Source organism: Leuciscus leuciscus, assembly GCF_965113295.1.
Source record: "Leuciscus leuciscus genome assembly, chromosome: 13".
In the NCBI taxonomy this organism is placed as follows: Eukaryota; Metazoa; Chordata; class Actinopteri; order Cypriniformes; family Leuciscidae; genus Leuciscus; species Leuciscus leuciscus.
In genome coordinates, this window is record NC_138737.1 from 34760321 (window position 1) to 34784711 (window position 24391).

Sequence of the window (24391 nt, forward strand, 5' to 3'; positions counted from 1 at the left end):
AAAACAAGGCCTATTTTATGACCAACGAAAATTAAGCATATTGAATGTCAATTTTAGGGGGTTGGTGGGATCTTATCCCCAAACTAAATAACCAACAGGTTTGGGGGACTATTCTAAACGAACATATTCAAAACCAGTGTTTTAGGAACCACATAAGTTAATAGTTAAATGTATATCATGTTTTGAGGGGTTTTCTTTATCTGTTTCTCTGTTCTTTTCATTTTTGAGTTTCTTTTTTAATCTTCTAGGTTGATTAATTGTTCAGTTCTCCTCTGTTCTCTCCCTGTTTGTTTCTATGGCTTCTAATTGATTGTGTTAGTTCAGTTCAGATGTGTTTCATTAATTATCTAGTTAGTTTCTCCCTTTGTCTGCAGTGTATAAACCCTGAGTTTGAGTCTTTGTTTCAGTATTAGTCGCGTGTAGTTGTTGTGTAGTGCTTTCTCCTGTGAATTCCTTTATTTTGGTTGGCATATTAAAATAAACTTTCTTTTGTAAGGTACCTGCAGCAGCTACCACTTGTTCCCTAGCTCAATATATTGAGTATGTACTGTGGCTGAGGGGTTCTTCTCTTACTGTTGGTGAGGTGGATGAAGACGCCACCATCATCCCTCATGTCTGTCCTAGAGTCCGTTCCAGTGAGTAACATTACTAAACCTGTTCCAGTTAGTAATGTCCCTGAGTCTGTTCCTGAGTATGAAATTATCGAGTCAATTCAAGAAAAAAGTTAGTTCCAGTGAAAGAAATTCCAGAGAAATTCCAGAGTCTGTTCCAGTGAGAGATATTCCAGAGTCTGTTCCAGTGAGAAAAATTCTCAAGTCTGTTCCAGTGAGAAAAATTCTCAAGTCTGTTCCAGTGAGAGAAATTCCTGAGTCCATTCCAGTGAGAAATTCCTGAGTCTGTTCCAGTGAGTGAAATTCCAGAGCCTGCCCATCCTGTCTGCCCTAGTGGGATCAAAGAGGTGGTCCTTGCCAGTTATATTGCTGCTTTCATGTGTGTTTGGGCTGAACACACATCCACTTCAGGCCCTGAGCACATCGGCTCCAACCACTGAGTCCACTCCAGTGTCGGCTCCAGCCCGACCAGAGTACAGTGAGGACTCCAACCCCTGACCAGAGTCCAGTGATGGCTACAGCCCCTGACCAGAGTCCAGTGATTGTTCCAGCCCCTGACCAGAGTACAGTGATGGCTACAACCCCTGACCAGAGTCCAGTGAGGGCTCCAGCCCTTGACCAGAGTCCAGTGATGGCCCAGCCGCTGACCAGAGTTCAGTGAGGGCTCCAGCCCCTGACTAGAGTCCAGTGATGGCTACAGCCCCTGACCAGAGTCCAGTGAGGGCTCCCGCCCCTGACCAGAGTCAGTGATGGCTACAGTCCCTGACCAGAGTCCAGTGATTGCTCCAGCCCCTGACCAGAGTCCAGTGGACAGCTCCTGACCAGAGTCCAGTGAGGGCTCCAGCCCCTGACTAGAGTCCAGTGATGGCCCAGTCCCTGACCAGAGTCCAGTGATGGCTACAGCCCCTGACCAGAGTCCAGTGATGGCTACAGCCCCAGACCAGAGTCCAGTGATGGCTTCAGCCCCTGACCAGAGTCCAGTGATGGCTTCAGCCTCTGAGCAGAGTCTAGTGATGGCTTCAGCCCCTGACCAGAGTCTAGTGATGGCTACAGCACCTGACCAGAGTCTAGTAATGGCTACAACACCTGACCAGAGTCTAGTGATGGCTACAGCACCTGACCAGAGTCCAGTGGCCATTAATATAGAGACCTGGCGGCTGTCTGCACTTCCCTGGCTCCCTGAACTGCCGGCGCCGCCCTGGAGGCCTCCTGTCCTCCTAAGCCGCCCCTTGTCAGCCTCCAGGGTGCCCACCCTCCCACTCCTGTGGATTTATTAAGGCGTAGGGACGCTCCTTCTGGGAGGGGGATGTACTGTCACATTTTTAGTTCGTTTTTTAAAATCTTTTTCTCTGTTCTGTTCATGTTTGAGTTTCTTTGTTAATATTCTAGGCTGTTAATTAGTTAAGTTCTCCACAGTTCTCTCCCTGTTTGTTTCTATCGTTTCTAATTTATTGTTTTAGTTCAGTTCGGTTGTGTTCCTTAAAAGAGACAAATCAGGGAAAGCATTTATACAATTAGCAGACACTTTTATTCAAAGCCAAATGTACACCTAAACAGCTGCTATCTCCTGTGCAGCTGTCTGTCTGCTGGATCCTAACACCTGTATTATTAAGTAATTAGTCAATTAGTCTAGCATTCATTAAGCTATATTTGTCAAGACATGGATAGTAAAATATGTGCAGAAATGGTTAGCTAGCTAGTTTCAACAGGTGTGCTTTTTGAGCTGAAACAGGCTGAGACTGAGAACACCAGCAGATCTTGGGTGACTGAAACTCAAGCCACATAAGACTGAAACACTTAGTATATTTCAAGACAGAGGATTTCTTTCTTTTTTTTGTTGCGTTAACACTCTCCCGCCATTGACATAATCTTCCATCAATCCATGTTTTAACTTTTATAAGGTAGGGTGCACTATTACGCATCGTCTAAAAGAGTACAGAATCTAAACACCGGTGAAAAAGAAGCAGAAATAAGCAATAGAAGCATTGTTTACACACATAATGTGATCATCAAACATTAAACAGCATAAAAACTGCCTAACGTGACCGAATGAAATATCGACCCATGAAGAGGTATAGGACTGTGAAGCTTTGTTCCCTAGCTCAATATATTGAGTATGTACTGTGGCTGAGGGGTTCTTCTCTTATTAGACTCAATAATGGACTCAATCTACTCCATCTATATTTGATCATCGTTCTGAATCCGATCTGGATGTAGTCTTTGACAAAAACGCAATTTTCTCAGCTTTTTGTTCAAAATGTTGCTTTTTTTGATGAAACTTACCCACATTCAAGTCTTGCTAAAAATAATGAAAGAAGCTAGAATTAAATGATGTTGTTGTTGTTTAAAAGCAGAGGCTCTGTTCTTTCTTTTGATAAAATAAATCAGATATTCAGATATTCATACAACTCAATATTCCTAGGGCCATGAATTTTTGTGAAAATGGTCAAAAATGCTGATGCTGGCTGACTACTTTAAAAAAATGCTGGTGGGGAAAGAGTTAATATGCACTTTTCTCAACTAATCAGGATTGATTAGAATATCATTCTCCTCCCTGACTTTAGCTACAACCTCAAAAGTCATTCTCACACAAACTCAAGCACACAGTTCACTGGAGAACAACACTTAATGGAGCCCATAAGTTCCTGGAAGAACTCTAAAGATTGTGAACTGTTCCTCCAGTAACCTGTCATGAGAAAATGTTTTGAGGAACTTGGTGTGCAATAGGATAGTTGAGGCACCTTTTATAGTGTATGACATCCATCCCCTGATAAAGGATGAAGAGATATGCAATAAAAGTTTACTTTTATTGGAAGTTTGTTACAGATCCAAGAAAAATGTCCATTTCGAGGCTCCAGCTTGCTGAGTGTAATGAATCTCCAAACCCCCTTGAGATCTGCTGGTTGCCTTGAGTTTTAGTGCACCATCTTGTGAATTTGAATTTGAAGACCTGCTAGATCTCAGTGCCAAAAATGTTGAATGGGTGTTGTGTTAGCTAACTCAAGCTTTGCCTTTAGTAATAATTCATAGCAATTCATATATTACTTCATCTATTAATCATATAGAGTCTTTATTAGTTGCTGATGCAGTTATCATTAATAAATGGTTTAGTTCTTTATGAGTCATTCATTAACACCTGATTATCTGTGCATTCGTTAAGCGCGAATTAATGCATATTAGTGGACCCGTATTGTAAAGAGTTACCAACAAGAACACCTTAAAAAAGTGTAACCTTAATAAGTAATTTATTAATTTATTTATTATATAAGGATCATTATATAATAAATAATAAATGTATTGTGCATCAGGGATTTGTGTATCAATGAACCAATCATAACCTGAAAATTTGCCAATAAGCTGCACAAAGCTGCTTTCACTCTCACATTGCAGTAAAACCAACAGTAGTTTTTATTCCTATTATCTTTAAAAGGCATTGAAGGCATTTTTACTTTAGATGTGAGATGGAGGGTGAAGAAAAGATGAGGCAGAGATCTGATCAGATGCAGAATCAATCCGGTTGTTTACATCATTTCAGTGCTTTGTGAGATGTTGTCTCAACTCATTTTGAGAGAGAGTAAATATTTCCTTTGTTTAACTGGAAGTATAACTGAAGCCAGTGATATTGAAAGAACACGTTTGCCACTGATCTGCACCAGCAGGAACTAATAAAGGCCAACTGTGGCAATATCAGACTTTCAGAACATGTATTTAATGCCACTGACTGTTGCCCTCACAGTCTGAATAAAAACCCTCTTCTCAACCGGGTGTACAACCTGTGAACCACATGCTGCCCACAATGAAAGCAGAACAGAGGATCTGTCTAACCATGCGGGAGTAAGACGGCTGCCCCATTGCCCTGCTGCTGGTTGAATATGTGTGTATAACCCCTTTTGTTCACAAACTGGTGATGCTCTTTTGTGTTGCTCCACTGTGGAGAATTTTAAGAGCCCTCAAAGATGGACACGTGACTCTGAAAAAAACACTTACTGAGCGGTATGACTGAAGTAGATCTGCTGTTTACTGATTTGTTAAGTCATCGACTTTATTCATGATGAGAATGGCTGCCCAAAGCTATTATTTTGATTCAGAATAACTATTGTTCTGAGAATACATTACGCTCATGTTTGTGTTGGGGTGTTGTCTTGTGTTCTCTGTGTCAACTGTGCTGTGCATGAATGGATCTTATTTGAAACGTTCTCCTACTACCATTGGAGTCGCACTCTTGTTTTGATTAAATGAGTGTGTAAAGTGATCCCATTAATCAAATCTTGCTCTATGTATCAAAGGAAAAAAATGCATACTTCCCTCATCTGCATGTTACAAACCTGTATGACTTTGGAACACAAAAGAAGAGTTTTTGATGAATATCCTGGCCATTGGTTTCCATCTAATGAAACTGAATGGAGAATTGAGCTGTCAAAGTCTGAAGTGAGGAAAAAAGAAAGAAATTGGTTCAAATTGTGCCCTTGTGATTTCAGTACACTAGAAACATAGTGCACTTGTGAAGTGGACCCCTTTTTTGATACATACTACATACTCAAGCATACATACTATTTGATACATATTACATATTCAAGCATACATACCACATACTATTTGATACATACTCAAGCATTCATGGTACATACTATTTGATACATACTACATACTCAAGTATGTATCAAATAGTTGTGTGCCCTTGTGATTTCTGAACACTAGAAATTTAGTGCACGAGTCAAGTGGACCCCTTTTTTGATACATACTACATACTATTTGATACATATTACATACTCAAGCATACATACTACTGGATACATACTATAACACTCACGAATTCATACTACATACTATTTAATATTTGATACATACTACATATTTAAGCATTCATACTATATACTATTTAATATTTGATACATACTACATACTTAAGCATTCATACTATATACTATTTTATACATACTACATACTAAATCACAAAATCTATCATCGTATCATAAACACAGAAACTCAAAGGTCTACACAACAACCAGTCAAAATAATAGTTTGTTTAATAAGAGAAATTGTGACAGATTACAATTGAACAGTACAACGTACTTTGTATTTATTTTATATTATTTATTTATAACTTTATTTTTTATGGAATAACAAACAATTTCCCTGCCATATTTTTTTATTTTAATGTTTTTGTTTTTTATTATGTTTTAGTAAACATTTGTTGTGCAGCAATTTGTTTGCCAAAAATTAATGGTTCTTAAAATTGTTAAATTTGAATTTGATAACATTTAAAAAGATTAATTAAATTGTTTAAGTTTAATGCCTTTGTTTGATTACCACCACACTTTGAATAATAAATTTAAATAAAAAATCCAATAAAATTAAAACAGACAACAGAGAATTTCCGACAAAATTAAACATTTCATAGGGTCGTATTATTGTTAAAAAATAATAAACGTAGTGTTATGAATTTAATTGATTAGACATACATTTTGATTATCAAAAATTGATTAAACCATTAGAATCGAATTAAAAAATAATGATGAAATTTTAATGAAATAAAAAAAACTGATTTCATTTAGCACTACAAATTTGTTAAAATTCAGAGAAAATGTGATTTCATTTTATTTCATTTAACCATTAAAACAGAATGTAAAAAAAAATAATAATAATACCCTATACATTTTTTTAAGCTTATTTGCCCGAGCCCCCTTCGACTTTTAATAAATGGAAAGAGCCACCAAGATATTCATCAAATATTCTCCTTTTCTGTTTCTCTTAAGGAAAAGGTTTCATACATGTTTTTTAATGACATGTGGGTGATTAAATGACAGAACATTCACCCTCTCAAGTCCTTGGAGCATCCATGTTTGTCATACTGCGCTGAACAAAAGGGCCCATCTAAGCTGTCAACAGTTGATGAAACTTGACAGTAGAGCTGATCTGAATTCCTCTAACAATAAACCCCAATACATTCACTCAAATTGTAAGCATTTGCAGTTACGCCTACATCGCCTCTCACAAGGAACGCTGGTGCTCAGGTGTAAATGTCATGAAAAATAGGTGTGACTCTTTCCCAGAGATCCATCCACTCCACTGCCGAGAGGCTAAAGGGGGTCAGACACATTCTGGCTGCACAAAATCTCCAATTTCAGTCTCAAACATCCCTAGGGATCTCTCTTAGGTTGTAATGCTCTGAAATGCAACAGGTTTTTAATGATGATCGGCATCCTAAAATGGCTCTACGCGCTAGTATGCCGCCATCTGTGCGCAATATGCCCATCGGTTCACTGATGTTGAATATTTCTTTGCTTGTTGCAAAGTGTGAATATCACTCTCCCCAAAATACATCAGCACAAAGGAGCGTTGATTTTCTGCAATGGGGCGAGTGCGAATATCTCAACCAGACCAAGTGGGAAACCAAAAAAGAGCGTTTCACCCTCCCAGCACTGTTGACGGCCTGTTGCCATGACGACGGGGCTCTAGAACACGCAACTCTTCGGAATGTCTAAATAAAGCCGTCTCTTACTTTAAATGTAATTGTTGCAAATGAAGCAAAGCGGCTTCGTGAAACTAATTGTCTTTGACTGTCTTCGTACCGTGTCTCATTTCCAGAAGTTCACTGTGCAACATGTGTAAGGTGACATACAATTCATGTAGTTAGACCATAGCTCTGTCATCTTTATGTTTTCATGTTTGGCACTTTTTTATGTTTGTCACAATGTTCTCATTGAATGAATTCATATCTGTATGTATATATATATATATATATTTAATTTGTGGACATCATTATGTGATGCCATTTTATATATTTATAAAGTACAAAGTATAAAGTACTTTTATAATGCCTTTCTTGTCCAGGTTTCTCTTGTAAAAGATATTTAAAGTCAACATAAAAATGGACCGTGTTTACTTTATTAATACACATATCTGGTCTTACTGTGCATGATTCATCAGTGCATTTTATTCCACTGGGGAAAAAAGTGTTCAAAATATATCAACTTGCTCTGCTTATGAAAAGACCAAATTGTTTTAGTTTTAATTTACCCCTCCCCTCGAGTCGATCATACATAAAACTTATTCCATCCTACATTTCTTATAATTTTTCACTTGTAAAAATGTCAAATTACAGAAGTAAAATGGAATGCTTTTCACGGTGGCATAAAATCTTAAGTTTTGAATAAATAAGGAATACATTTTTACACGTTTTTGACTCTCGAAGCACTTTTTAAATGCAGAAAATAATATTGAATATTCCTACATTAATTACCATGTGTTTAGTGCTATACCCTTTTTATTGGATCCTTAACCCACCTAAAGGTGATCAGGACAGTACCTCTATGGTCCTGTAGGGGGTGATGGAGAGCAGTGTGTTTCAATGGCAGGGTCTGCTTGATTGACAATAGCAGAGTGTTGACACTCTGACAAACCATGAAAGGCATTTATAAGCGGGGACTTCCCATTATAAATAGGTTTTGAGCACAAACTTTTTTTTTTTTCCTCACTATGTTTATTCATCTTTGTTGAGTGCTTTATCTCACAGGGCTACTGTATGAAGCAAAGTACTCTAAACTACTGTAATCCACAGCTTCAGCACAGAGGAATCAGATCTATCAGCTAAATATTCCACTGGGCTATTTACAGTGAAACTGTGCAGCATTAAATCTGCTTAAGGATATGGGTTTAAAACAGCAAATATAGGAGTGCCCTTTGGGGGAGGGAGAAAAAAAAAACTCAACTCATAGAAAGCTCAGCGTGAATCTCTGTTCCTAGGCAACGAAAACTTAATATACAATTAATAATATGGGAATTTGCTATTCTGAAATCCAGTCACTCACTTAATTTGCCTGGGAATTGGCTTTGTCTCAGGATATTAAATATGGCAGATCTCGCGCGGGGCCGACATCGACACATCTAAGCCTGGTTAGGTCAGGGTCCTGGAGGCTCCGATCCGCAGTTAAGCTGTGGTTCTGTGGCCCTCGGGTGATGAATGAAGGAGGAAATCGCAACACGTCCCCAGGCTCGCATTGTTTTAATTCAGAAGCATAGAACATGAGACAATGGCACATGTACAACAGTGTCTTTGTGCTTTAAGCACCCTCTTTCTCTCATGTGTCTTTCTGCAGGGGGAAGCGTTCAAGACGGGAGATGTCAGAGGCATCGAACTATCCGGTGAGTGTCTTCTACAAAAAAAAAAAAAATGTTTTGACTGAATATGCATGTATCACTATTACAATTGCACATTTGGAGTTAAACTAGCCTCTTATCCTAAATATTAAACTTGGGACCTTTTAGTCTTGAGGTGCCAGACCTTTGAATAAATGGCAAAATGTCAAGTCCACATTGCAGCTTATTCTGGCCAAGAACCGCCCACTCAGAAAAGAAGAGATCCTCTGACTGACATGCAAAGTGACCAAACAGAGTTTTTGTTTTTACAAACCAGTGAGGGGCGGGTTTAGCAAAAATCTATAATTTAACAATGATAGACTGACTAAATAAACATTTAATTATAATTAAAACAATAGCTATTTTTTTCTAAGGCCTTGTTTGCACCCGGTATTAAGATGCGTTTTGGTCGATCGGATCACAAGTATATGAGGGAGACACATTCCCGTTACACCTGGTGTTTTAATCCGTCTCTTCTGTCCACTTTCAAACACTTCTGGGAGGGTAAATGTATGGGTTTTCAGATCTTTCGATCTAATGGACAAAATAAGCTCATGCAATTTACATAACACGACTGGAGACGATGGAAAAACACACAGAGCAGCAGCTTTCATTTCTGCTCTGCAGCCGCAAGATCACGCCGAACACTGAGTGTGTGTTAGAAATCAGGAATGATGAGAGAACATTGTGGTTGGTTGCTGAACAAAAGTATTGATTTCAAAAAAAAAAAAAAAAAAAAACTTTTAAAGGACAAGTTCGGTATTTTACACTTAAAGCCCTGTTTACAGATCGTATCTGATGAAATAGAACGGTTAAGATTAAAATTTGGACACATGCTGCTGTCCCGAGATTTTTAGGTTTATTTCGCTTCCCCCCACCACCCCCACAATGGTTGTCTATATGCACTGGAAGATTCCGTCCTAAAAACACATTAAACTTTCATTTACAAAGACGTGAAACTCACCGAGTGGTCAGGGGTGTTCACTGATATGTTCCCTCAAAAATCGCTGAAAAAGATGCATTCCAACAGGTTTATCGTAGTTTTTGTCCAACTCCATTGACTTAATAGGACGTGCTGTGAGACCGCAGCACCTTTACGGCATTACTCCGCCGCTTCTTCTTCTGCTTCTTCTGTGTATTCAATGAAATGCCCGTGGTTTGCTTGCAATTGGCAAAGGTGCATTATCGCCACCAACTGGGCTGGAGTGTCTATTATTCAAGCTCTCAACGGAAGAATCACGGGTGTGACGCGTTTGGCAAAATAGGTCCACAAAAGCTAAATAATCCTAAAATTCTCGGGACAGGAGCATGTGTCCAAATTTTAATCTTAACCGTTCTATTTCATCAGATACGATCTGTAAACAGGGCTTTAAGTGTAAAATACCGAACTTGTCCTTTAAACAGCTTTTGGACAGAAATAAATTCTGATCACTAAACACATTTGACATCCTCTTTCCAGTGTTTCTGCGCAACCTTTACACCTGGTATTAAGTTTTTCCACTTCTGACCACTTCCAGAGGTAGTCGAAAACTTTCCTAGTGTAAACGCTCATGTGGTCGAATGTGTTCAAACAGCCACAAAAGACCATCTACTCTCCGCCTACTGACCTAATGAGTAAACATTATGAGACGAGCTCTAGACAAACGGGATTTAAACTTTGTCGGCTGAAGACCCAAGTTTGGTTTGGAGACAAAAAACATACCAAGCACAATATTCTCTCTCCATTCCTGATTTCTAACACACACTCACAGCGTTCGGCTGGTCTTGAGCAGAAACTAAAGCTGCTGTTCTGTGTGTTTTTCCGTCATCTCCTGGCGCGTTCATGTGTAAATTGCTTGAGCTTATTTTGTCCATTAGATTGAAAGATCTGAAAACGCACACATTTACCCACCCATAGACCCTCCCCTCGAAGAAATCAGGACAGAAGTGTTTGAAAGTGGACAGAAGAGACGGATTAAAACACCAGGTGTAACGGGAATGTGTCTCCCTCGTCTACTTGTGATCCGATCGACCAAAACACATCTTAATGCCAGGAGTAAACAAGGCCTCAGGCTGGACGTACCCTAGTATCCACTCTAGCATGCTAGTGTCGAGTTTTGCATGGACAAGCACCGCTCTCATGTTCTTCAGAAAACGTTAAAGTCTAGTTTTCTGTTCTCAGCTGTAACATAAACCATTTGAAAACAGTTTCTAGCTGGAGCTCTAAAACAGATTTGTGGTTGTTTTTCCTCATTAGCATACACCCGCCCAACTCCACCTCAGGGCACTGGGCTCCACCGCTACCAGTTCCTCGTGTTTGAGCAGCCTGAAGACCAGACCTTGTCCCTCAGCTCACAGGAGAAGAGCTCACTGGGTAATCACACAGACGCTGTAATGGGTTTAGCCACAACACACTGTGTGTATGGATTTTAAAGTGATAGTTCACCCAGAAATGAGGAGTATGGGATAATTTACTCACCCTCAAGTCAATCCAAACCTTCCTTTATATAATGCATGACGTTTATGGGTGATTTTTATGGTGTTTCTTTGGAGCTTGACAGCCCTAGGTCACCTTATGATTTAATTTCATGGAAACTAGCAGCATGAACATTGTGATACATTTCTGCTTTTGTGCTCCACTGAAGAAAAAAGGGTCACACTTATATATTAGGTGTCTTTAACTACTGTGTACATAGAAATAAAAAGGTACAGTGTATGTATTGTGTTCATGTGTTGCAAAACACTTTGCAAAAACCACTGCTGTTGAGGTGTGATATGGGTAAGGTTAGGACAGGTTTGGTGGTAGAGGTTTAAGGGTGGGTTAAGGGGTAAGTCAAGGGTCAACAGTGTGAAATGACAGATGTCAATACAGACATGTACAATGTATGTACACAATAAGTGCATTATAAGTGCAGTTATTACATAGTATAGTTAAAAACACGTAAAATAAAGTGGGAGATTTTTGGGTGAACTATCCTTTCAATACACATAAGTTGAAATACACGTCTAAAACAAACACAAACACTTGCATACTGTGCGGCCACCTATTTTTGATTTTCCTGAAAATATCGGTCTTGCCATTCAGCATAACTTGTAATTAACATCTCAACATGAAATGACAAAAACCACAGAGCAAGACATTGACATTTCCCTCTAATTTATATTTTATGTAATTGCTCTGTAATTTAACATTTATATCTGAATGATTGATCGCATAAAAGAGGTGAATTGAAAAGTGCCAATAACACTGAAGACTAAATACACACACTAATAGATTCCTACTTGTTACATTTCTACACATGACATGCTATTATTATTATATTGCTTTTCAAAATAAAAAAATGCAATTCACACAATTACAGAGACTGTGAACTGCTCCCATTACCGACATGATCCAATTATTCTTCTCTTGTTATATCGTATATGATGACCACGGCTGTCCTGATGGCAGCAAACATCTTGGTACAAAAACAGCAAATTGCATTAAGTCACATTTGTCATATTACACCATTCGTCACATTCAGCACTTGTACCAGTCACTACTTGAACTAGTTCTCTTTATTACTAATTATGTTTTTCCATTGGTTTCTGTACCTATTGAAAGGTTCTGTTGGTTTCAGCTGCATATGTGGCTTCCTGTACAGATGGCCTTATGAATTATAGGAAGTGTTTGATCTTTGAGAGCCAGGACAAGACAGTTTCCAAAGCTTATCAGACTTAAGTGAGCCAATTTAATAGCGGAAATGGAGATGCATTTGGTGTGTCTGCTTTGGGAACTGTGTATCAGTGTGTATCCAGCATCATACACCTGCCCTTCCACCGCTATACGGCAGAACTATTTATTGGTGTATAAGCTACTATAGACCATATGTGCCAGAGAAACAAGTCTTCCGAATTTTGTCTTTGAACTTCCTTTATTGCGGTAGCTCTGTGGCATCGCTGGCGAAGAGTAATTAGCTGGTGAAGTGGTTTTACTTATTTTTGAGTAAGCGAACGTTATCATGAGCATTGTATTGTTTGAAGCGGATACATAACAAATGTCAATAGACTGGGAAGATTGTAAAACGAGCGGATCATTCATAAATTCGTAAGATCTTTCCTTCATGCTGTGGAAATACAAACTGGAAGACAACACAACAAGCGCGGCGCTGAAAAAGGGCGGAGCTACAGAAGGTCTGCATTAAATATATATTTAATGGATAATTATGTGGAGTCGAATTTTAAACCAATGAGATTTGACAATGGGCGGGACTACCCGGCACAAAACAATAGAAGTAGAAACTAAACTATTGACACAAATTATGTTGCTTATAAAATATAAAACTTGAAAATTATACTGAATTAACGTTTACTGAATTAAGTCCAAGTATCTCGACAAAAACATACTTGAGTGAAAGTAAAAAACGTTGTACTTAAGTATTAAAAAGAGTAAAAGTAACCTAGCAAAAATAAAAGCAATTATTGTTTCAATGCAAAGTGAATGAACTAAACTGTTTGGTCGCACTTTATATTAGGTGGTCTTAATTACTATGTACTTAACCATGTGATACAATATACTTATGTACATACATGCAGACTCAGTAGTAACATTTTAAATTTTTCAGAACAACATGTATTTAAACAGTAAATTCATAGATATTTAATGTTAGTATTTAGAGGGATTTTTACTGTAGGATTCAGAAGGTTTTATTCATGTTTTCAGTAAAAAGTGCTATATTTTTCTTTAGAAATACAATTAAATACAAGTATTCAGTTGAAATTTGCCTTTGAGTAAAGTACAAAATTTACCAAAATAAGACTTAAGTATAGTAATCAAATAAAATTAGTATTTTACACCCTTAATGACGATTGTTCCTTTATTGAGTCACTTATGGTTAGGATATGGTGTAATGGTTATAGTTGTTTTTGTTTTTTTTGTCCAACTTTTACTTTCATTGCACAGAGAAAAGTCTGTTCCCCCGTGATTCCCCCCCCCCCCCCCCCCCCCCCCCCTTCATTTTTCTTTGCTTGTTTTATTGGAAGGAAAGTAGAAATCATTTGTACATTGAATTGGCCTTTGTAAATGTTGAGTTGAATTTGAACATGCTTTGCTCACATGAGCACCACAGCTACATGCTAACTGCCAGGCCATTTAGTTTGATGGCCGTTTGCCTTTCTTAAACATAGTATCTCTAACGGGATCAGGACATGAGGCAGACTGGAACTCGCGCTAATATGACATTGATTTACATGGTTTAAAAGCAGTGGCCTCTTTAAAATGTTGTTTTGATCAAATAAGAGTCCATTGAAGCATAACACTATTTGAAACTAAAACAGGAAAACAAATAATTAATTATTTTTGTCCAGCCCATGTTCTAATCCTGTCTGATTTGGCCAAAACATATATTGTTATCTTGATGCCTAATTTGATTTCCTAATCATTTTCTCATTAGTATTTTTCATTGGCTCTGATCAGGCCAAAATGATGTCATCAGCGGACCCCTCGAGTCATTTCCTGTATGTGTATTGTATTCTGATCAAATTGTTGCAACAGTCTCTTTATATCAGCCCTAAAATGTGGAATTAGAAGATATTACAATCACTCTCCATGCATAATGCATACTACCCATAATACTCCTCAGTTTTCCTGCTCAGCGCTCTTTGTTTTCATCTGCAATCTACCAGAGATAATTGATCCCTTTGTCTCATTGACTAGAAGGACGTGTGTGTGATGTCAGATCTTTGCAGAATATATGGGTCGTTCTGATCCTGTGTGTGGTTGCTAGCGTGTTTTGGAAGGTAGTTCTTTACTGGCTCAAAAAAGTAAGTAAGTGAGAGATATGTTTTGTATGTTTTATCGCCTGCCAGGCAAAAATATTGTTAAGGCCCGTTCACACCAAGAACGATAACTATAACAATAACTTTAACTATATTAGTGTCCAGTGGACAATATCGTTCTGTTTATTTTGTCATCTGCTACTTTAAATGCTCAAGCTCTTTAAAGCAGGATGGATTCTGATTGGCTATCAGTGTTTTATCATTTATCAGCTGGAAAATAATCGCTCTGAAAGTGATTCCAACGGTGTTGTGGAGGTGTGAAATCTGCTACTCTGTTATATTTAGAACGATGTATATTATAGCTATCATCCTTGGTGTGAACGGGCCTTAATTCTGATTACTTAGAACAGAAATAGCACACCTCAACAAACAAAGCGCACAATTTGAGGTATGTTCATGTTTGTAGCCCAAATAATGCAGTACTAATTTTGTGCCAACGTAACTGAAGTTATTATTAATATGACCAATAGTAAATTAATATTCAGGTATGTTATTGATTTAAATGCACTGACACTATCAGATGTGAACTAATTTTTAACTGAATTGAGCGGAATAATGACACTATATTATCTTCTGTAGAGTTGCTTATTGTCAGGTTTATGTTCTGTTATGGGGACTCTTATTTTGACATTCTGTTCTGTTTCCTTTAGTTCCTGTTTCCTGCTCTGTTTAGTTTTGGTTTTCTTTGGGTACTAATTATGCCCTTGTCTGTTTCTAAGCATTAGGTGTGGTATGCGTTAGGTATCTCCAGCGTTCTCCTGTGTTTTGCGTTTACTGAAATAAAGACTATTTTTTACTCAGTTGTGTTATTTGACTTAGTAGAGAAAGTATACAGGTACTTTTTTGTGATTTATAGGCATTTTATTTCATGTCATGTATTTATTAGTCTTGATTTCTCACAACTTGTGTGCTTTTTCTGGGTGAGTCGAAGTGAACTGCGACACTAATAGAGTCTGCACTTCGTGTAGTGCACAGAAGACCAACGGCCAAGGTCAAGAATTTCATTAAATAATACGTACAATTTTGGTTTGTTTTTCACGAAATCCTTGGAATATACGACATGTGTTGCATGGGATCATTCTGTGATACTTTGCCATCTTTTTAGAAAAGTTTGATGCTAGATACTATTCACTGCCATTATATGGACAAGCAACATTTTTTTATTTTTTTTCTCCTTTTGTGGTCCATAAAAGGAATAAGAACATGCTACATTAGAACAACACCAAGCCATCCTAGGTGTATATGACTTTCTTCTATCAGCCACACAATCAGACTTATATTAAAAAATATCCTGGCTCTTCCCAGCTTTAATAATGGGAGTGAATGGTAACTTGGATTTTGAAGCCCAAAAAAGTGCATCCATCCATCCATCATAAAAGTAATCCAGGGGTTAATAAAGGCCTTCTGAAGTGAAGTGATGTGTTTTGTAAGAAAAAATATCCATATTTAAAACTTTATAAACTATAATCCCCAAGCCTTTAATTTTCATTTTAGGGTACATTATGTTTGTTCTTTAATACAGAGCTTCTCTGCGCCCAATTGTGCGTTTCATTTGCGTGTGGCCTGTAACCAGTACCCATCTTTCATGTTCTGCTGACATTGATTGACTAATTGATCTAATTGGAGGGCTTGGAGCATTTGACTGTGGGTGTGGAGACATCTAATGATCATTTTCCACTTCCCCGACTCTTCTCTCGACACACAGCGCTCTAATGGTGATACTCCATTTCCCCTGATGCTGAGCTCAACTCAATTTCAGTCTCAGCTTTGATCTTCAAGCATACAGGGAGAGGTGCCGTACAGACTTCAGGGCCGGGCTTGTGTGTGTGTGTGTGTGGGTAGAAAGAAAAATGTGGGTCACGGAAAGGACAGTGACAGCTGGTTGTTACACAATTGGCATTGGATGGCATGCGGGCGGCAGTGGGCATGAGAGAAGTGTGTTGGTGGGGAATCCCCACGCCTCTTCTGTGTCCCGTATTCTTCTCAATGGCCGTTTCGGTGCCAGGGGTTTCACAGGCCACGGGTCAAGCCAAGCGGAGGTGGCAAATGGGCACGTAGTGCCCGGCGTCCTCGAGCTGCCAGCTGGCACGGCGGCGTCTGTTCACACGCTGGCCTTCAGACTCAAACACAGGGCGTACAACCCACTACTTTGTACTCTCCCTAAACACCCTCCCACCCACACTCAGGCTGCCCACACACACACACACGCGCTGCCGGTGGAGTTGTCTCAGAGAGAGGGATATTTTTACTGTCTCTCTCATCGTTGAGTGTGTGGGAGCCCTTCTTTCATTTAGAAGCTTTACCTGTGTGACATGAGTTGTGAATTGAAAGATTATGAACTTGTGAACTTTTTGTTAAAGTATGTGATGCTGTTTTAGAATGGTACACAGCTATTCATGGCATTATACGTTTACTAACTGTACATATGTAACAAAACAACTACAAATACTAATAGAAAAACAACCAAAACAATAGATGTGCCGTGATTGTAAACTGACATTGCTACAAAATAATGTCATTTATATATTTTCATATCTATCATATTTCAACTTCATCCCTTTTTCAAAACTCAGAGTGCTGCTAAACTAAAAGTTATGACTTCTGCATATTTACGCTTAAATCGATACTGGTCTGCGCTTTGCTACAACACAAAATCATCTGCTCCGTGCTGTCAAGTGGGTCACACAGCTTTGACACACAGATTGTGATAGTTACAGCTAAATAAAATCAGTGGTGTGCCAAAGAAGTAGGCTGATGGGAAATGTGGGTGCAGATGTGAGATAACCTACATCAATATTTCCGAAAAAAATCTGCTAATATTTCTCTGGCGAACCCATGCCTATAGAGAAGAAAACCATTTAGGCCCTTACCAGTGCGATTTGTGTCAAACCATTCCTTAAGGTCCTTGCACACTTGTGTATGAAATTTTCATATGCGTCTTTTCGTATTCGCCATCCTAAAAAATTTGTGAGGTCGTATTTATTTTTTAACGTGCGAACATTTCGGACGAGAATTTCGGATTCAGTCGAATTCTTTTTATTTAAATGTTTTTTGTGTGGAAAAAAACTTATAAATGAGCTGTTTTCAAATTTTTCAAGCGCCAATCGCTCAGGATCTCAGGCGCTGTTGCTATTATACCGGCGGGATAAATGACTCTTGCGCCCGACGCAAATCTAAAATGGGTTGGTCTGAAGTAGCTTCATTACTCATAGGTGTGGTTTGGCCGTGACGTGAAATAAACCAATCAGAGCGACATCTCACATTCCCTTTAAGAGCAGGTGCGCTTGCTCCATGGCGGGTTACTATTATAACGGCGGATTTGCCAGGCGCGGTTCACAGCCGAGGAGACCGACGTTCTCGTCAGGGCCGTAAAAGACAGAGAAGTGACATTGTATGGGGATGGAGACACCAACTCAAATTAGCTTCGGTTAAACAGGCGTATAATAATTTGGGTAAATGTGTAAGCTAGATTAATGACAATTTTTTTTCACATCTTCATGGACACCACACTGATTTCCCTCGTGTGGTAATATTTTTCCTTGTAATTATGTATGGTTTGCAAAAATGGGAACTACTGCGTCTGTGTAGATGAGAGAAGCAAAGTGTATGTGCGTTCTGCACACGCTACACTATAGCATGCACCCTTAAAATAGCATCTGAATAATGCGCCACTGACTTTAGACTAGGTTTTTCCTCGTCTGTAGCGGAATTGTTTTCTGAAACTGCAAAATAGCACCAGGGAACGTTTGCGCCGGAACACGCCTCCTCTTTACGTTGAACCACCCCCGGGAGCGCAAGTTCATTCCCTAATTTACCGACGTGCGTCTGTGGAGGGAAAAGTCTGCTGTGCGTCGGGTGCAAAATAGGAATGATACATGCGTCGATGTACAAAGTTAATTGCGCTGGGTGCAAGATAGGACCCTAAATGTGTTTATACTTTATGAACTCTGTATCTTTGCACTCCATCAGTGAGGTTATACTGCCAACCACAGCTACAGCTGAGCCGTCATCGCATAAGACAATGAGAGTGGAGTGAAAGTCAAGAGCGGCAACAGTACTGGTGTTTGAAGTGTGAGTACTTCAAAAGAATGAAATCAGTCCAGCATCTCAGAGTCAGCACTTCTCTGCTCGACACTGTTAGTTCAGAGATCATGGCCTACTCACACTGACTCATATTTGTTGAGAAAGGAGGACTGGGAGAGTGATAACATAGCTGTGGAAGGGGAAAAGTGAAAAGACATTCATACTTCACCATCTGTGTTAAAGTAACTTTGTGTCTTACTCATAAGTTGACACAAAATCATGCAGCGTGGGCGAGAATGTTACTATTAAAAGTAATGTGTTACATTCCGTTACTGCAGAACGCCTAATATGTACTGTACACTACCGTTTCGGGTTTCGGGGTCAATATTATTTTATTCAACAAGGATGCAATAAATTGCTCAAAAATGACAGTTAAAACATTTATAATATTAAAAATCTATTTCAAATAAATGCTTTCTAATCAAAGAATCCTGAAAAAAAGAAATGCATTATGGTTTTGAAACATTGCTAATAATAAAGAAATGTTTCTTGAGCATCAAATCATCATATTATAATGATTTCTGAAGGATCATGTGACACTGAAGACTGGAGTAATGATGCTGAAAATTCAGCTTTGATCACAGGAATAAATTACATTTTAAAGTATATTAAAATAGAAAAGAGTTATTTTAAATTGTAATAATATTTCACAATATTACTGCTTTTACTGTATTTTTGATCCAATAAATGCAGCCTTGGATTTAAAAAAAATACTTATTGTCGCCAAACCTTTGAACAGTATTGTATTACATTTACATATTATATTAATGTTATATTTTGTAATTTTACTCAGCTTGTAGAATGAACATAATTTCGTTTGTTGCCGTTACATACATTTTATTTAATCAGAATGCACAATTACTTTTAAATGGCGATCGGTGGATAAACTAGGCCACACGAAGGAAGCTGAGGAATACTTTCTTCTCCGCTCAACCTCCAGTTAAGTGCAGATGGATGTGTTTGATGTGTGCGCACTACCTAGTGGACCATCAAGTTTTGATGTATAAAAGTGCAATTCTTTCTTAGAAATCCCCTGGAAATGAGGCATGTGACTGTAAAAGGTCTGGGCTAATTAATTACCGTTTTCCTCAGTTTCAGTTCTGCATGATGACACATGCACTTTCACCGAGACTCCTGCCATGCGCTCGAAGTCCACTTCTGCAGAAATGTGTGAGCTCAGCACTGGTTACTGGGATGTAATTGAAACCATTAGCAGCACTGCAGTGTAGTAATGGACCCACACAAGTCTTCCTCCCACTAACTGATTCAGTCATTAATCAAACACTCCTTGACCAGCTTCACCGTACAGTCCAATAGCACCTGCACCGGCACACTGGACCTCTGCTGTGGGTTTCCCGCTCTTGATTCGCATTCATTTGGTGAAAATAAAGCAAGATGTTGGAAAGTTGCATTAGCCCCTGCTGGTGGGTGCTGTAATTGCACCGGAAAGCATCTTTCGCCTTGGACATTTTGCAGAGTTAGACGCGTTCCTGGGTCAACATATTTTGTTACTCCAGGAAAAACATTCCGAAAATGTAGGGCCTACCCCAAATCCTAACCATACCCATATGTTATCCCTAAAATCAGGGAAATGATAGGTGAATAACACTGATGTTGAAGAAACAATGGTTGTAAGCTTAAACCTGACATAAACTGTAAGCTTGTCCCTCAAATCTGATTGGTTAATTGGAATTAACATGCAGGAACATGTTGTTCTTGATGAAATCCGGTTCATGGACAGCCATTCAAAAATGGTTTCTCCATGCAGTCACAGATACCTATTTAAATGTATTATTAAACTGTTAGTGTACATCTAAGTTAAAAACATTTTAGGTTCTAAAAGCCTTGAATAATATTATAATTGGTCTCATTAATAAAATGCTACAAGTTTATAGCCCCTTTCATTTGACAGCCCTTCTTCTATTGAGATTGATGGAAACTGAGAATGAGAGTCAGCAATGCTGGAGTGAATTCATTTTTAACAAATCTCTGTATACATTAGCATTAGCTCTGTATACATTAGCAAGAACTCCTGAATATTTTCTCACAAACACACACACACAGACAGACAGACCGACACCTCCTGCAAGCATGTCAGTATTACAGGCTTCAGACAGGGTGATGCCCACATCACATATAGCAGAATATACCAGTCTTTACCAGTCACACACACACACACACACACACAATCTCTCTCTCTCTCTCTCTCTCTCACACACACAGACACGATCTCTCTCCCACACACACAGACACACACACACACACACACACACACACACACACACACACACAATCTCTCTCTCTCTCTCTCTCTCTCTCTCTCTCTCTCTCTCTCTCTCTCTCTCTCTCTCTCTCTCTCTCACTCACACACACACACACACACACACACACACACACACACACACAATATTAAGCAATAATGTTGAATAATCTTGCTAAATTTTCACAGCTAAAGGACGTTTTAGATCCGACACTACCGTTCATATGTTTGGGGTCAGTACGATTTATTACTTTTTAAATCGATCAAAGGTGACAATAAAGACATCATATGATTAGATTTCAAATAAATGCTGAATCCTGAATATAATCTTGATTTCCATAAAAATATTAGGCAGCACAACTGTTTGTTAAAATATATATATATATATATATATATATATATATATATATATATATATATATATATATATATATATATATTTCAATGTAAAATAATGTTTTCATTAAAAAAAAATTAAAAAAAATTCAGGACCGGAACTATATCATTTACATTATTGCACACTATTCAGCCACTTAGTGTTAAAAAGCCTGGCCAATGTAAGAGCCGTGGCCTGGTGGTCAGTTCGGTTAACGCCACCAACTACAACACCTTTATTGATCCTGGAACAAACAACCAATCGGATTTGAGGAACAAGTTCACAGTTTATGTCAAGTTTAGGCTTTCAGTTAGGGTTAGGTGCTCCTACATCAGTGTTATTCACCTATCAGTTCATTTTAATTTGAGGGATAAATAATGGCTAGGGTTAGGTTAAGGGTTAGGGATAGTGACTATGTTTTCAGACAGGAATGTTGTTCCAGGATCAAAAAAATATATATGGTCTTACTTCGACCATCCATTAGCCCATTAGCTCTCTATTCATTTTCTCTATTGTTTGCCAATAAAAAGTGACTAAAAGTGACTTTAATTTGTTACATTCATATATTAATTCTCACCACTTCCATTGTCAAGCGCATACTGCATGTACGCCTCACAAAAAGTGCTCTTTCAAGCAACAAAGACATCTTACCGCGTAAAGACTCGGTTTCCTGTATTGCACAAATCAAAAGGCAGACAAGAAAGGGTGGAGTCGAGTAGAGGAAGAAAGTGCCGCATCACTCCCCACTTCCTATCTCCGTTTTCCATGAGTCGACAGACTGAGGAGTGGAAAGAGACCGAATTAACCCAAACACACAGAGACGCACTATTTTTAGAGGCGTTTGTAAATCACTCCGCCCCCTTGCCTCCATGATGACATCGCATCGAGAGCTGTTACCAGTACCAGCGGAGGATCAAACTGATGGGCTATTTCCCTAGTTAACCACAGCTTACATCGGGGCTTCCCCGCCGGCCTATTTCTGAGTCCTGAATAAACTGTGAGATGGATACATTGAAGGATGCCTGGGCTTTTATAAACAGATCAAGAAAACACTTGCCTCCTCGCTGGATTGAACTGATGTCACGTTGTCGTAATGCAGGCATAGTTGAGTTGTGACTCATTGCTTTTGTGATTCGGTTGCGGGAGATTCATGCTCCTCATCAAGATGTCTGTATTAGTGCTGTTTGCCGGCACACTATTGCTCATACTTAGGGATAGTATAAACTCATCCCACATATTTGTGTCCTGCAGACATCAATGTTACAATAAAGCAGCTGTCTTGTTGAGCTATTTCTATTCTAACCGATCAGACCATAAACAGGTCACTGCTTTGGGTTAGTGGCACGTGCAGCATCGACTGACCTGAGAAACCTTTAGCTGGTTCTGTCCATGCCAGTCACACGTGAGTGAATCATTCTTTTGAGGCCGGCTCTATATTTTCGATGAATTTGCAAAGAGATCTGAATCGATTTGTATTTGTTCTTGCCGCTCTCTCGCTGAATCATCTGAAGCGGCTGTGAAACAGACACCATTTCATTGCTTTGTGCCGGTGTCATGTTTTAAAGCTTGTAAAGCGTGTCTAGAGACCCCTTTATTCTTCTCTCATCGAGGGTTTGGTGTGAAGAGTCTCAAATGTGTAATAGTTACATGAATGCTAGACATTCACTTAAACAAAATGGTGGTTACACTTTAGTTTAGGGTCAAATGCTCACTATTAACTTGTTGCTTATTAGCATGCATATTAATAGGATATTGGCGGTTTATTAATACTCATATTAATACTCATAAAGCAAATATTAATGTCTTATTCTGTCTATTGTGCCTTATTCCACACAATACCTGAACTTAACAACTACCTTATTAACTATTAATAAACAGTAATTGTGAGTTTATTGAGGCAAAAGTCATAGAATATGTGTTCCCCAAACTAAAGTGTGTCCAAAAAAAACAAAAACAATTTTACCATAAAAAATACATTAGTAACATTTTAGATTTTATAGATTGAACTTAAGCTTATTTCATGAACTGATATAATGTTAATATACCAACCTTTTTTTTGTATCTTTATAATACACTGAAAACCACCAAAACACACAGGAAGTGAAGAGAAAGTGATGAGTAAAAGTTTTTCCACACGCTGAGGGAAATATTAAATATACATCAGGTGCACACAGTGTCATACACACAAATACAACACAGCATCCTGGCAACACACATGACCAAAATCATGCAATCTAGCAACATAAGATGTAACATAAAACCCTAATGTTCATAACTGAGAAGAAAAATCTAAAAAATAAACACAATTTAAGTGAAAAACTATCAAATTTGAAGCATCACACATGCAGGGAGATCTGAGAATGTCAATTTCAAACTGTTTCAAACTATTTTACTGTAAAATTACATTCCCATTCGATTTGTTACAGTTTTTCACTGTATAAAGGGCACTTGCCATTAACTAATTAACTGTTTTTTACTGTAGCATGGTACTGTATTTTACTGTTAAAATTGTGATCATTTTATAGTGAAAATTAAAACTCCTCTCAGAGTTGAAATGTGAACATGAAATTTGAATTCAGAGTTAAATTTTTAACATGAAAACAACATTTGTGCAAACCCTCAGATGAAGTCCTGCAGGTGCTCCTCACATGAGGTGTGTGTGTGTGTGTGTGTGTGTGTGTGTGTGTGTGTGTGTGTGTGTGTGTGTGTGTGTGTGTGTGTGTGTGTGTGTGTGTGTGTGTGTGTGTGTGTGTGTGTGTGTGTGTGTGTGTGTGTGTGTGTGTGTGTGTGTGTGTGATGCCCTGACTGTAGTGGGGTCAGACAGGGATCATGATCTGCAGAGGCGGAACATTATCTCCTCATGTTCTCAGGTTCAGAGGCCTAAAGGTCACATGGCCTCATAATGCTGGGTCACTTTACTCCATTTCTAACACTCAATTAGAGAGAACCTAACATCTTCACACACACACACCACACAATGAGTCATATGCACACTTGATTTTCACTCACACACACACAAACACACACACACACACACACACACACACACACCTCTATCTCACAATTAACACTTTATATCACTTTCACCTAGTTATGCAAAAATCTTCACGGAACAAAATCTTAACT

At 38.6% G+C, this 24391-nt stretch overlaps 1 protein-coding gene across 1 annotated transcript in view; it reads left to right on the forward strand.

Annotated features, from left to right (window-relative positions):
• Window positions 1-24391, forward strand: part of pebp4 (phosphatidylethanolamine binding protein 4) — a 129881-nt gene that overhangs the window by 100487 nt on the left and 5003 nt on the right. Inside the window, exons 5-6 of the mRNA XM_082188832.1 lie at window positions 8711-8756; window positions 10987-11103. Coding sequence (XP_082044958.1) covers window positions 8711-8756; window positions 10987-11103 — 163 coding nt within the window. The remainder of the gene's footprint in view (window positions 1-8710; window positions 8757-10986; window positions 11104-24391) is intronic.